General features: G+C 48.5%; 1 protein-coding gene across 10 annotated transcripts in view; it reads left to right on the forward strand.

Annotated features, from left to right (window-relative positions):
• NAV2 (neuron navigator 2) overlaps nucleotides 1–15,405 on the forward strand; it is a 741,507-nt gene that overhangs the window by 705,800 nt on the left and 20,302 nt on the right. For all 10 annotated transcript variants that reach the window (XM_047878314.1, XM_047878316.1, XM_047878307.1 and 7 more), the window contains 5 exons: nucleotides 7,241–7,394; nucleotides 8,789–8,951; nucleotides 9,675–9,775; nucleotides 11,874–11,969; nucleotides 13,770–13,938. In XM_047878314.1, coding sequence (XP_047734270.1) covers nucleotides 7,241–7,394; nucleotides 8,789–8,951; nucleotides 9,675–9,775; nucleotides 11,874–11,969; nucleotides 13,770–13,938 — 683 coding nt within the window. The remainder of the gene's footprint in view (nucleotides 1–7,240; nucleotides 7,395–8,788; nucleotides 8,952–9,674; nucleotides 9,776–11,873; nucleotides 11,970–13,769; nucleotides 13,939–15,405) is intronic.

Here is a 15,405-nt window from a genome sequence, read left to right on the forward strand (position 1 = left end):
AGGTCATTTTCGTGACAGAGCGTAAAGAGATGATGCCATCCTTCTGTGATCAAAATTTGGTGTTGACTTTTTTCTCCAAGCTCAACACTCAGCATTTGGAAGTTAAAAAAATGGAGAAAGGCTCGGTGACAATTGTCTTTACCAAAGGGTTCTATCTTTGGTAAAATGATTCATCTCCATGAACTCCGCTAGTGAATTCACATACAGTGCAGTATTGGTTTCAGGAGTAGAATTCAGCGATTCATCATTCACATACAACACCCAGTGCTCATCACAGCAAGCCAAGTGCCCCCCTTAATACCCATCCCCCATCTAGCCCATCTCCCATCCACCTACCCCTGTCGACCCTCTGTTCTCTATCGTCAAGAGTCTCTTGTGGTTTGTTTCCATCTCTTCTCTCCCTCCCTTCCCATATGGTCATCTGTTTTGTTTCTTAAATCCCACCACGTATGAGTGAAATCATAAGGTATTTGCCTCTCACTGATTGGTTTATTTCACTTAGCATAATACATTCTAGCTCCATCCACGTCATTACAAGTGGCAAGATTTCATTCTTTTTGATGGCTGAGTGGTTTACTGATTAACTGAAATCTACGGATAGTAAATTTTAGATGAGTCAGTTTGTACAGAGCTCCTCGGGAGCGCCGCTGCTCCTGTTAAGTGAGATAGGCGTTTGCTCACGTGACCTTGGCTTCTCTGCTATTCCCCTTGGCAACTAGGTAGGTAGAAGGGAAGAGTCGCCAACCTCCCGTGATTTCCACTGAGCACCCACTGATCATTGCTCCATCAGAGGTATAGGGAGACAGTCCTGTGCCCCATCTAATAACAGAAGGCCCAGACTCCACAGACAGAAGTGCGTCAGGAATGGCTTGGGGTGGACAAGTGGGGACCCAGGTGTCAGCTCCTGGAGTAGTGAGAAAGATTACCCTTGCCCCATAGGACTGCATTCCCTTAGAGACCATGAGTATACCAGGCCAAGAGTGAAAGACCTGGAGCTCGTGTGGTTTGCGGTACCGTTAGTAAGATGAGCCAGTACCCAGGAGAAGAGAGCTGCTGTGGCTGGGGTCCAAACAGCCACTGAGCTAGGGTTGGACAAGGGAGTGGGTCGTTGTAGACACCTCAGTTTCCTCATTGGGAAAAAGGAGGTTAATTACATCTGCTTCCCTGGATCCTCGTGAGGGCCTAGTCAGACACTGTGCCTAAAGGGCCTCCTTCCTCTTCTCCTTCAGTCTCAGGAAGCCAGGTATGTGGTGCTGACTGTAAGTCCGCTTAGCCATCCAGCCGCCGGAGCTGAAGACAGCAGCACCTGCTGATGACAGCAGCCTGCATAAGTGTCCGAAGGCCAGCTTACCAGATGGGTGCATGCCCTGTGAGCAGGGGGCTCGGCCAGGTCTTTGCAGCGCACCAGCCACGTGGTCACCGTGGAAGACAGAAAGTGGAAGACAGGAAAACAGCCTAAGGCCTTGACTTTTTAGCAGTCCCACCACCCATGAAGTATGGCTCTGTTGGGGGGTCTCCGTTTTACTCAGATTAGCAGCTCCACTGAGGACAGGGCCACAGTGCGTCTAGGCCCGTGTTCTTGTGTAAAGAATTAGGTAAATGCCCAAGAGTGTGAGTCCTATTTGACCCGCTAGGTGCCTCAGAAGTTAATAAGAGGCCAGTTGCCTGTGACACACATGCCATCATCCCAGAGCACCTCAGTTTGTCTGACCAGGAGAAAAAGGAACTCGCCTGTTCCTTATTTGTGGTTTTAAACATTGTATGTAACAACCCATGTAAGCGGGGCACAACTCTAGATGTTCTGAAGAGGCCTAAGGTGATGCTCACCAGAGTCCCACCCCTAGGGATTAGGGACCAGCGGGGACACCACCCAGTGTAGCTGTTTTACTTCTGAGCTTCTGCTCTGGCTCTGTGCCAGTCACCGGTTACAAGGACGTACAAGACGGATAAAGTTCAGTTCTGGTAGACCAGGGCGAAAAGCAGACATCAAACAAGTAAATCTGAATAAACTAGAAAACAGCTCAGGGTTAGGTTAATGCTAGGAATTAAAATAGGGTGTTGGGATACGGAATACTACAGCAACTGTAGACAGAATGGTCCGGAAAGGAGGCGACATTGCAGCTGAGATCTTCAAGACAAGAGGGACCGTTGGTTAGTTCTGGTCAGTGACCCTAGCTGCTGTAATACATGGAGTCCCAAAGCTCAGAACCCAGTTCTGGGTCGGGCAGCCTGCGCGGAAGACTCCTTCCATCTGGATCCAGCCATCCCACTGGATCTGAGTCTTTGACTGAGTGCTCTGTGTCCAGCCAGCAGGTGAGGTGGGGGAGGGGAGAGAGTGCAGGGGTTTCTAAGAGGGGTTTCTCTTAGAGAGTTTTATGGGCCAGACCTAGAGGAGGCACATGTCCTCTCTGTCCACAGTCCACTGAACAGGGTCATCCCACCCACAAGGGAAGAAATGAAATCTCCGCACCCAGGAGGGAAAGGAAATAGACTGTGGGGAGCAGGGCAGCCTTGGCCCCAGATAGTGTAAGGAGCCTCAGGTGGAGACTGGGAACAAGGGATGGCCAGTGTGTGGCCAGTGTGGCTGCGGCATGGTTAGGAAGTAGGAAAGTGGTAAGAAAGGAGGCCATGGAGATAGGCAGGGCCAGACCACGGGAGACTTTGAAGTCAAAGTAAATTTGCATCTGCTTCTATGTGTGATGGGTTATCAGCCGTTGGAGAGGTTTCTTTTGTTTGTTTGTTCTTGAAGTTTATTTAAGTAATCTGTACACACAATGTGGGGGTTGAACTCACGACCCCGACTTCAAGAGCCACTTGCTCTAGCGACCGAGCCAGCCAGCCAGCCCATTCACTGGAGAGTTTTAAGCAGGAATGTAAGATCATCTGAATTCATGTTTCACAAAGATCAGTCTCCTTTCTGTAGATAAGGAATAGAGAGGAAGGCCAACCACATAAGAGGCCAATAGCACTCTCCTCCTCATCCTCCCCACGATGGCCTGGTTCGTGTCCTTTGAGCGCTCTAATCACACCCCCTTGCCCTTTCTTTGTTCTCTGCCTGGTACACTCTTCCTCTAGATATTCTCTTCCTTCACGTCTCTGTTCAGTGTTACCTTTTCAGTAATGCCTTGTCTGTGCACCTTGTGTAAAATAACGCCCCCATGACCGCCAGCACTCTCCATCACCTCCCTTTCCCCTGTTTTATTTTTTTACCATGGCACATACCACCACCTGACGTGTAGATTGCCCCAGGTTATTTGTTTTTTGTACCACCCCCCCCTCCGCCAACACACACACCGCCACCCAAAAATCTACAGTATAAGCTGCATGGAGGTAGATACCATTGGATTTGTAGACGTTCAGATCGTAGGTGAAACACATGGTAATTCATAGCACAGGTGAGTTTAAGATGTGTTCAAGAAGAAAGTTGACAGCACATGGTGATGTGGAGTGTGAGGGCAAAGAGAAGAATAATCCTTGAATATTCCTAGATTTGCAACTTGAGTACCTGGGTATGTGAAGGTATTGTTTCTTGAATCGGTAAGAGGTGCAGATGGGGCAGAGTGGGGGGAGCATCAGGAGCTCTGGTTTGGCTATTTGAAGTCAGAGCTGCTCAGGAGGCATCCACATGGACATGCCAACCAGCCTGGGACTCCTGGAGGCGTAGATCTGGTGGACATGGGCTCATAGGTGGTATCGAAAGCTGGAATCTGGAGCGTTCTCTACGGGGTTGAATGGAGATGGAAAAGAGCCAGAGGGCCAAGGACTGAACTTTGGGTGCTCTGAAGAGAAAGGAGAGCAGCCAGCGAGATGAGAAGAGGTGGGAGGAAAACAGAAGCAGAGAGAAGAAACTTCTGGTAGCAGGGTCAAGTGCTGCTGGGCGGCCAGGGAGGATGAGGAAGAGAAAGAGAGGATGCCGCACTGGGCTGTGCAGCGCTCCCAGCGGCCACTGCGAGAAAGCTCCCTCCAAACCACTTTCCCCGGAGGGATCGGGTGGGGCAGACTCTGGGCACTGCTGACCTTCTCTGACATTCCACAGCATCCATGCACACTGGAGATGTTTGTTTTGGGTCTGGTTTTCCAAAGGGTGGGCAGAGAGCAAATGCTTCTTTCCAACCTTGAAGGGTTTGTAAGAATGTGCAAATCTAGATGTGAGAGGAAGTTCAAAGAAGAAACTCGAGGCAGAGAAGTGGAGGGTGGGGTTGGGGGCTCAGAAAAGTTCCTACCCTGTGGGCGAAAGGAATGGTAACGTGGGAAGGCAGTGTTTCCCATACTGGAGGCATTTAAAATTAGGTATGCCACCAACCCTGCCTTTGGGCCAAGACAGTGGAAATATGGGAGTATCATGTTAGGGACTGAGTAGGAGAAAATCTACATCAGGTTGCTTCAAGAAGTAGTCCGTGAAGTGGATGAGTATGTATTGAGTGCCTGCTGGATATAATTCAGGAGCATGGGCTCTAGAGTTACGTAGACCCACCAGACTTGATCCTGACTTTGTCATTTTGGGGAGCGGGGAGGCTTGTTGTTGTTTTTTAATGTTTATTTATTTTTGAGGGAGAAAGATCATGAGCAGGGGAGGGGCAGAGAGAGATGGGGACAGGGGATCCAAAGTGACCTCTGTGCTGACAGCAGAGAGCCCAGTGCAGCACTCACACTCACGAACTGTGAGATCATGACCTGAGCCAAAACCAAGAGCCGGGCACTTAAACAACGGAGCCACCCAGCTGCCCATGATTCTGTCATTTTTAATGGGCCTGTTAATATCTCTAGGACTCCCCCCCCCCCCCGCCCCTTTTAAAAGGAGATCATGGCAATACCTCTTCAAGGAGTTGTTAGTAGATGTAGTAAATTAAATAATACGCTTCACATGCCTGGCATAGTCGTTTGTGTATTCCATATGAATTTACTGAGCACCTGTTACATCTGATCAGTGTTATCAGACACCAGAAATGATGCAGAGAACCCTGGTCCTGGAGCAGCCAGCCATGTAGGGGGTAACCTGTTGAGTGCAACCAAATTATCAGAGATGTACAAAGGTCTAGCATGGAAGGAACCAAGGGGAAAAGTGCTGTCCTGGGCAAGAGGGATAGATAGAAACTAAAACCTAGCTGGGGCTGCTGCAGAAGAACTTAATTTTCAGGGCACATAGCCGACTCAGTCAGTGGAGCATGACACTCTTGATCTTGGGGTTGTGGGTTCAAGCCCCACGTTGTTGGGTGTAGAGATTGCTTGAAAACAAAATCTTTAAAAAAAAAAAAACCCTTAATTTTCAACATCTCTGTGCTAAGTAGGAGGACATCCCCTCTCATTGGCCAAGCTTCGCAAAGTAGCTCATGTGATACAGCCCACAGAGGTGGGTGCTGAGGAAGTCTTGTCTGTCTTGTTGAGGAAGCTTCTGGGGAAAATGTACAGATCATGTGAAGGAGACTGGGGCAAAATGCCTTGCCCTGGAGCGCCAGACGCACCCGACTGATGGTGTGAATGGAGGCTAACTGTTCTCTACAGTGAATTGGAGCCTTCCAAGTCTGTGCAGGGCGTGGTTTAGCGAAGCCTGGAGTGTCACAATGGAATTTTGCTCAGACTTTACTCTCCATTTAAACCAGGAACCCGTACTCCTCTCTCAAGAAGAAACTAGTGTTTGCAAGCTCCCACTGCAAACCTTGCAAACCAGAAAGGCATGACCATTTAGTTAAACCTTACAAGCTATAGCCTACTCACAGCACAGAGAGGGGTGAGGGTTGGGGGAGGGGCAAGATCTGATTTCTAGAGACATTTTCTAGCCCTCTTAGTCCCAGATCTGTTGGCCTCGGTTTGTCATGGGTATAGAATGGGAATGATCATAGTATTTTCAGGCATCAGAGTTTTTAGAAGATTTTAAAGCCAAGAAACTCCCTTGGCTACTGACAACTTTTAAAAGTAGGGTGTGGTTTTCCTCTCTTTGCATCCCTCAAATGAAAACCATTCAGGTGTAGGTCAAGAAAATAACAACAGAACAGTTTGGCTATTCAGGTGTTAAATTTTTCTCTAGTCCTTTCTGCCCCCCAAATACAATTACACTTCTTTCAACGATTATAAATGGTTTCCCCCTGGCAATGAACACTTCCACACCCTCAACCCGTTTTACAGGTCAGGCTTTTTTTGGCCTCAGATCCAGAATTTGGTCTTGGAGAGCAGGCTGCACAGTTATTTCTGCAGAGACCACATGTTCATCATATCTTTCAGAGATAATCAGCTTCAGCTTTGTAACTTTAGGAACATGTCTTTTTTTTTTTTTTTTTTTTTTTTTTTTTCCCCCCAGTCTTCAGTCCAAGAAATGTCAAAGCTTCTTATTCTGGATCACTCCTCACCCCAGAACCAATGATCTTTGAAATCACCGTCCTTTTTTTTTTTTTTTTTTTTTTTTTCATAGAGCCACCTTTTCTAACATGGAGATTTGGTCTTCCACTTAGTGCTGACCTGCCAGGTATCTGAACAGCAAACCTGACTAATCACATAGGGAACCCAGCCTAGAAGGTGATAATGGCATATGGGTGGAAAGGACGACACTGAAAAATGCTGTTGCTCAATTTTCACCTAAAACTGGCTTCTGTATCCTATCACCCTGTCTGCTGACTCTCCACGATGTTTCCCTTCCTTGCTGAGAGCTTCTGAAGCAGTGTGGATGGGTGGGGGAAGGAAGGAATGTTGTTCTCTCAAGACACTTTCAAAAGACTGGGTTTCAGAATGTGACCAAAAATAGACTAACTCCCTCCACAGGAATCTTTAGGTTACTTTCATTTGGGGGCAAATAAAAATCACTCCTCAGCTTTCTGACCTTAGAGTGTCTAATCTTTAAAACAGACAGTTGACCTTCCTTCTCTGAGTGGGTTCAGATCTCAAGGAGCCTGTGGTGTCATTAAAGGGGCCCAGCTGGGTACACATTGGTGGGGGGGGGGGTGGTTTCAAGCCCCAAAGGTTACTACTCCCTTTGGCCAGCTCCTGCTTATCCCAGATTATTGGAACTTTGTCGAAAGGCACACCAAAGCCATTCTGAGTGCCAGAGCTCTGCAAGGGAAGATGGTAATACAATCTGTGAATTTCAGGTGCTTTGATCTTATTGCCTCCAGGAAGCACTGGGAAGATGGTTAGACAGGGTCACTGCTGCACAGACCTGCTGATGGACGTGGACCAGTGGTCAGTGGAGGACTGGAGGGAGATGAACTCAGAGCTGTTCTCATCAGTAACACCCACCCCCCTTCCCTAGAATTTCAGAGTGCATGGATAGTGAAGCCGAGACAGTCATGCAGCTCCGAAATGAGCTGAGAGACAAGGAGATGAAGCTGACAGACATCCGCCTAGAAGCCCTCAGCTCCGCACACCAGCTCGACCAGCTCCGGGAGGCCATGAACAGGATGCAGGTGAGCCCGGGAGCATGGGCTGGGCCCAAGGCTGTCTGGGGAGGGAGTGGCAGGAGGCTGCTCTCTGCCAAGCTAGAGCTGCAGACTGTTGCAGCCCTCTGCTTTCCTAGCCTCTTTCTCTCTTTTCTCTTTCTTTTCCAAAGCAGCGAGGCTCCTCCTCTTTTCATGTCCTCCCGGATATTGCCCAAAGATGAGTCTTTTCAAGGTATAGGAGGAACCATGCATCTCCCCTTTGTGTAACTTTCAGCGGCTCTGGCATTGGCTCTTGCAAGTTGATTTATTTATTTTTGAGAGAGAGCGAGCTGGGGAGGGGCAGAGAGAGGAAGAGAAAGGATCCCAAGCAGGCCTTCGCACTGCCAGCACAGAGCCTGACATGGGGCTCGAACTCACAAACCGTGAGATCATGACCTGAGCCCAAACCAAGAGCCAGATGCTCAGTCTACTGAGCCACCCAGGCACCCCCCTTTTTGCTCATAATCTACTACCCACCTATTCACAGTTCCACTTTCCAGACTCAACTCAATGGCCAGAGGGAGCCCCTGCTCCCTTTGGCTGCCCAGGGATTTCTGTTTCATCTAGTCCCCTCCACAAGGATCTCTTTCTGCACATCTGAATTGGACCCTTTCCTCAAAGTTGAGCCTCTTACTCTGCAAAGTTTTCCCAGGCCCTGCATTCTGGAAGCATTAGTGCCCTCGTCTGAATTCTTATAGATTTGTTCTTACAACCCCTTGCCTTCCATCATGGATTGGAAGGCATTTGGGTCTTTTAGCTTTTTTTTTTTTTTTTTTTTTTTTGCATCCCTTTCTCAGGCTGTAGCACCCATGCTTTGCACATAGTAGGGTTTTCTCTAAATATTCATAAAAATGAAAGAGCCCTGTGGGCTCTGCCGAACGGGACCTCACTGGAGGACAGCATTTTTCCAAAGGGGGTTCCATGGAACACTTGTTCCAGGAGAGGCTCAGCGAAAGGAGAACTCCTTGATCAACTGTGTTTAGGGTTGCTACACGTTGTGTGCCCCTCTGAGCTCCCCAGTGCAGAGGAGTTCATAAAGCCTCTGAGTCCTGCAGGAAAGACACCTGTCAAGCCCAGAGTCACTCAAACCTCTTAGATTGTAGGCCCCTTTTTCACTTAGGACTCGGGCAGCAGACTCTGGGAAACATTTCTGAGTTCTTTTCAGAGGCCATCTCTCCGAAAGGATGGCCCTTGCCCTGCCAGACAGGTCTTGTATATATGCAAACAGCAAGCACAGCCGAATCTCTCTGGCAGTGTGACTGACGGCCTCGGCTGGGGTACCCACTTGATCCCTGCAGGGAACCTTCCGATTCCTCCTCCAGAATAAGGCTCGTCTGCGTTACCTCCACCTAGTAAGTGAACCTCTCCCTTACTCTTCGCAGAGTGAGATAGAGAAGCTGAAAGCTGAGAACGACCGGCTAAAGTCGGAGTCTCAAGGCAGCGGGTGCAGCCGGGCGCCCTCCCAGGTGTCGCTCTCCGCCTCCCCTAGGCAGTCCATGGGCCTCTCCCAGCACAGCTTGAACCTCACCGAGTCAACCAGCCTGGGTGAGTGGCATCACGGGACTGGGGGCAGGTCGGGGCCTGCAGCTGGCACTCCACTCTCCAAGCAAGAGCCCCGAGATAAGCAGGTGAACAGATCAAATGGAGAGGCAACAGGCGTGTGTGCACTTGGGGTGTGTGTGTGTGTCTGGGTGTGCGTCTGCTACCAACATGAGCCCAGCCGTTAGACTGCTGTCATGCTTTGCTCCAGTGCCCCGAATTCTCCAAGCCACACGCTTGGATCCTCTCGTCCACCATGTTGAGTTCCGTTTGATCCATTTGAAGAGGCTGTGACCTGCAAGCCGAATGCTGCATAGAAACCCCGTAGTAGCAGGTCCCAGTTGGGGCAATGGCTTGGTGTACGTACGGTCTTCCCGCCTTCAGGATGGATTCCAGGCCGGCACCGTAACTAGCCAACACGATCCAGGTTTTCTTTGTAAGCATATTGAGGCTGACGCTTTGATTTCTTACCCATGATGCTGCGTTGCTGTCGTTTTGGTTGAGCCTCTGCCTCGCACTTCCATTTGGCAAGGTACATCGTCAGCCTGCTGGCTCCTCGGTCGGTCCACCGTTGGTTTCTGTGGTTGCATTCTCCATTCCGCCCTCCCCCCTTCCCCGCACCCCGACACCTGGTTTGTCCCGCTGCCGTGCGGACAAGCAGCGGGGGTGTCAGGAAGCCGGCTTTGCTGTCCCCATGTGCCTAAGGCTGTTGATGTTTTCCATTCGCAGACATGTTGCTGGATGACACTGGTGAATGCTCGGCTCGGAAGGAAGGAGGCAGGCATGTTAAGATAGTTGTCAGCTTTCAGGAGGAAATGAAGTGGAAGGAGGTTAGTTGGATCCCTTTCCCTGCTCTGCTTGTCCCTTCCCCCCCAGGTAGAACTACCTAGCTTAGTGATGTCATCGTCAAACCAGATCACCTCAGCACCTGAGGTGATCTGGAAGTACTACTAACCCCTTCCTTCACTAACCATAATCCCCAGCAGCATCTTGACACAATTAAAGGGAGCGAACGGCTCTTCCCTCCCTCTCGTGTTTGCAGAGTCTAATAAAGGGTACTAAAAATATTCCCCTGCTGCCTTTCCACGGAACCAACTAAACGCTGCCATCAGTCAGAAATGGCCTTTCTGAGGTCATGTGTTCCTAAAGCACTTCTGAGGCAGCTAAGCACCGTGAGCACAGAAGGCACAGAAGCAAACTGACCAATCCCAGCTGACCCGAGAGCACCCGTTGTGCCCGGTGTTCAGAGACTGCGGAGAACGTGGGAGACTGAGGTGGCCCGGTGACACACGTGGCTAAAAGTGAAGCCAGCGGGGCGTCCTGACTCCCCGAAGCTGAGGAATCTCAGTTTTCTGAGGAGTTTCTGTTCTCTTCCAGAGTCTGAGGAGGCCACACCCGCACTAGGGACTATTTTGGGGTAGGGGTGGGGGTTGACAAAGTTCATTTTTAGTCACTGATTAAATCCAAATGACCATCTCATATAAGTGGAGAAAGACTTCACAAGTCGCTATTTCAAGTCCTCTTCAGTTTTTTGTTGGATGTTTCTTAGCATTCTCGCCAACACACTATTTGTAGTCTCGGAGTGCTAGGGAACCCACAGTGCCCACCGAAACAAAGCGTGTGCGGCCAGGCTTTCTTTGCCAGAGGATTCCGCTGTGTGGCTGGCCCTTGAGTCTTACGGGAGGGGATAGGCCCAGAGTTTGGAGCTGCCAGCGATTTTCTCATCATCTAGCCTAAAACAGATCCGATACATATAAAGAGCTCCATTTTCAGAGCTTGACTAGTGATAGGACTATCAGGGGAAAATCCATTCTTGGAACATTCTTGTAAAAAAAAAAAAAAATCAGGGGATACCTGTGGATTTGCATCATTCTCATGGTCCTCAACATGAACAGGTAAATTGTACATTTCACAAAAGTTTGAGTCCCTCTTAAAAATTGGATCACCACAGCATCCAGATGAAGTTGGTTGACCAGATGATGTCACCTCAGTTTACAACTGAGAAACATAATGTCTGAGCATCACTTACTTAAGATTACAAGGGAGCTGGGGAGGCCAGATCTTCTCACTGCAAGGCTGGTGCTCTTTTCTCTGATGGTTTTGCCTAATTGCCACATATGCCACTGTCCCCACCCCCTGCTGCCACCCTCATATTTCTGTATCCTTATGAGCACGTCAGATCTAAGAGTTTAAAATCCAACAAAACGGAATGTTCTATTAGTTTTTTACTGTTGTGATTAGTTAGCCCTGACCATGCAGAGCCCTGTGCACACAAATTCAAAAGAAAAAGAGTATTTTTTTATGAACTTCCCAGAGTTTTGTTTTCTGAATCGAGTATGTTTTAATTAGCAGAAAAGCAATACACGTTCTTAAAAAGAAGACAAAAATTGAACATACTCTATCCTGAGGGAGTTTAAGATTTGGCAAGGAGACAAACTTGACTTACAAGTAAGACGTAGATACCTAAAAATAAACAAGTATAGAAGATATCAATATATAAGTTACGTACGGAACCACTGAAGCATGTCAGCTCTGAGCCTGGTGGATTAATCATTGAAGGCTTCTTAGAAGAGGTGAGTTTGCAAGCAAGGTTGGGAAAGGGAGAGATGGCAGATAGGGGAGGGGAAAGCATTCCAGGCAAGGGATGTGATCTACGCACCTACACAAGGTATACCTTTGGTAGAAGGTCCTAGATTCCAGAGAGGAGATCCTCTTTTCCTGACCCACGGATTGGTATTTTTGCAGTGGGGCGCGGGAAGATTTAAGACCATTGCATTCGATCTAAGTTGTAATCTGGTGTTAAAACAAATAGGACTTTTATTTCCCTCTCAAACTATTGGTGGAGTTCTAAGGCAATCTGAGTCCTTGCTAACGTGTGTCAAAAAAGATTCACCTGTTTTTCCCCTGCATACATTTCCTTACCCTTAGGATTCCAGACCACACCTCTTTCTTATTGGCTGCATTGGAGTTAGTGGCAAGACGAAGTGGGATGTGCTCGATGGGGTGGTTAGACGACTCTTCAAAGTAAGTGTCTAAGAAGACAGCTGCAGTAGTCTGCCTGACGTGGGCGCCTGGGCTCAGGGAGGGAAGGGGCGGTTTGTGTCCCGAACCTGGCCACTTCTTGGGCCTGCTCCCCACCCCATCCTTGTGTTGCTGGGACTTGTCCCCTGGCACTCAAGTAATAGGAAAATGGTAAGTACAGACTGATGATTGCCCACACTGTTCTCGGATACCCTTGGCAGTGATTGGCCAGCCAGCGAGGGTCATCTCCCCAGCCTTGATCGAGTATTTGAGCCTCTTGTGGTGAGCTGCTTATGTTCAAATTCTCCCTTCACCTTAGAAGCGTGTCCTGTTGAATACGCTTTGGAGTGAGTGCCCTGTGGCCAGAGCTAAAACGTCAAATTTCCATTCTTCATTTCGGGAGGATTTGACCTGACTTGCCCAGCATCCTTGCCAACACTGCAGAGTCTGTGATCTGTGCTTCATGTAACATTAACATCTCATCAATGGCCAGAGTCAAAGATGTCGGCATAGTTATTTTTGTAGTTGTTCTGCTGGAGTGGGTGGGTGTTTGTCACAGGAGAGATAACTAATGAGTCCTGAAGTGAACCTTCAATCACAAGGTGGTTTTGGAAGAAGCTTTTCATACATGTTTTTTCTATCGTTCTGAAGTGAGTCAGCAATCCTATGTGTTCATTAATCATATCCCCTGAGCAATAACGGTAACCTATATTTTTGGTGCTAGAGGTCATGCTAACATAACCCCAATTTATCTTTCAGGCCTGTGAGGAAGGTCCTATTAGTTTCCCACTTAAAGAGGAGGAAAGTGAGGCTCAGATCACGTCACTTGCCAAGGTCGTGGACCTAGAAGTCAACCATGTTGGTCTAATTGAGCTGGTCTGACTTCAAAACCTGACTTAACTAGTATACTCCAGTCTTGTTCTAGCATCTGGTTTCAGGTGGTTTCACACACAGGAACTTCTGTTCTCTGACCAGAGATCATTCCCCATCTTGGCAGGCTGCAGAAATGTGACTGGGCAAGAGATGTGAATGGCTGAGGGCAACCCACTCCTGCTGCCTAGAGCCAAAACCTTAATTCTGCTGATGGGCAGTCGGGGACATCCTTGGATCAAAACGACCAACAGGTTGGGCTGAAAAGAGCCTGTTGGGGCATCATATGTGAAGAAATGAGACCATTAAAGGTAGAGAGGCCTGTTACCAGTATTTCACATCAAGTCATTGTCCAGCCACCACCTAGCCCACGGACCTTTGGTCCAAGTTCACTGACCTAAAACCTTTTGGTCACTCACCTCAGAGGGAACACCTTCCAAATTAAACCCAACTTTTCCTGTTTAAAGATCAGGAGCTGTTTTTTTTCTTGCAGCCCCGGGGCTTGTTCCCTTTGTCATCGGTGTAGTCTTTGTTCTGAGCCAAGGAAAGGGGCCAGTGGAGGGATTTCTTGTCAGAATTACTTTCTCGTGCATTTTCCAGCACTATTCACAGGCCCTGGCACCTTAAGGACTTCAGCTGAACTGACGCAACGCAGCCTAAGTTTTCCTTGCTTGGTTCATCCAGACTAAACGTTCACGATTGTGTTAGGGCTCCCCCCACATCACTAACCAAATAAATCTGTACTTTAAGAGGCCTGTGATACTTGGGAATCATCCCCATGGAAAGCCAGCTCTTCTCACCTCGTTCCACAGCTCGGTTTCAACCCAGGCGTCAACTGAGAAAGAAAATGACCATAAATCACCCAAGGAAAACATGAGTCATGGGCAGATTCTAGCCACATCTTTGATAGGGTCTTGATTTTATTCTTCCCAGGAGTACATCATTCACGTCGACCCCGTGAGTCAGCTGGGGCTGAATTCAGATAGCGTTCTGGGCTACAGCATTGGGGAAATCAAGCGCAGCCATACCTCGGAGACCCCCGAGCTTCTTCCCTGTGGCTATCTGGTCGGAGAGAACACGACCATCTCTGTGACTGTCAAAGGTAACTCGGCCGATTGTGGAGGTCGGAGTTTTCAAGAATTGAGCTTTTGTCTTGTGACTTGGCAAAACATGGTTGGAAACCATGGCCACAGTTTTGTTTGCACATGTGTGTGGGGGAGGGGGGGTTGGTTTCTCCTCCCCTACCCCCACCCCACTGCAACCGCAGTCATTCTTACCTAAGCAAGTTGAACGGTTTTTAGGTTTTTCAACCACCACCGGAAACAAACAATTTTAGTTTATTGCCGAAATTATATAACAAAACGTCCCATTAGCCTTCTGACTCTAAGATGATGGAATCTTAATAACCCTGCTGAAGTGGAGCTCCACCAATACCAGTGGACTCCTCTTGCCAGCTAGCCTTGGACGTGGTCCCATTCTATGGATGGGAGCCACAATCTGCTCTAGAGGCATTGCTCAGAGCACTCTGATGAAATTTCTGAAGCTCTTGCCCACACACAGTGCTGCTGGTGCTTCCGATTGCCTCATCACCTCGGATGTTAAGCCCCAGGCCAAAGTGTATTCCGTGGAACTCTAGGCCCACAAAGTATCTTGTGGGGGAAAAAACAGTATAATGGCCAAATAAGCCTAGAATACTACATCATTGTACCCATTTGGATGTAGGGGCAGAAAGAGAAGAATGTGCTGGTGCACTGACTCTATAATTTAATACACTAACTCTTGCCGTTAAAAAGGCTGTTTAATCCAGTCTGACACCAATGTATTTGAGTGCAACCCCCTTTTTTCCCTGTATTTTATGAACCCACAAAGAATAGATCAATAAACAGTATATGAGGCTCAGCATTCAGGTTGTCCCATTTCTTAATTCCCTGGAAGGCACAGCTCTTGACTGGAGTTTTAACAGTGCACTTTGGGGGTGGTTTGATGCAAGCTTTGTTTCCTGGTTGCAAGGTTTTCCAGAAGCACCTCACCATTCCTTATCAGCAAAAATCTATATGCTTGCTCTGATGATGGCGAGCTGTCTGTTACTACTCCTTGAGCCTCACCCACAACCTTCTTATCTGGCTAGCAAGCGAAATTGCACAAACGTGGTCTCAGGCTGTAAATGACAGAAACCTACCCCAAGCTAGCTTTATCAAAAAAGGAAACACACCTGGAAAATCCTGGAATACGCTTCAAACACTGCTGGATCCAGGTATCCCAAGAGTGCCATCAGAACCAGACCCGCCTCAGCCTTGCATATTATCTGAGTTCTCTGCATGTGGCTGCTAAAATGGCCCTGGTAGCCCTGATAAATCCTTCTGGCTTGGGATTCACCAAGAAAGAGAATGTCCTTCTGGAAAGGTATGACAGAAAATCCTTACAGGTGATTCTGGCCCACCTGGGTCAAATGGCCATCACCGAACCAGTTATTATGACCAGGGAGATGGTTTGGCCCAGCCTGGCCCCACGTTCGCCCCTTGGTGGCTGAAGGTGCTGGGTCGGCCCCTCTTGAACCACCTTGAACAAG

The sequence above is a fragment of the Prionailurus viverrinus genome, chromosome D1 (genome assembly GCF_022837055.1).
Source record: "Prionailurus viverrinus isolate Anna chromosome D1, UM_Priviv_1.0, whole genome shotgun sequence".
NCBI lineage: Eukaryota > Metazoa > Chordata > Mammalia > Carnivora > Felidae > Prionailurus > Prionailurus viverrinus.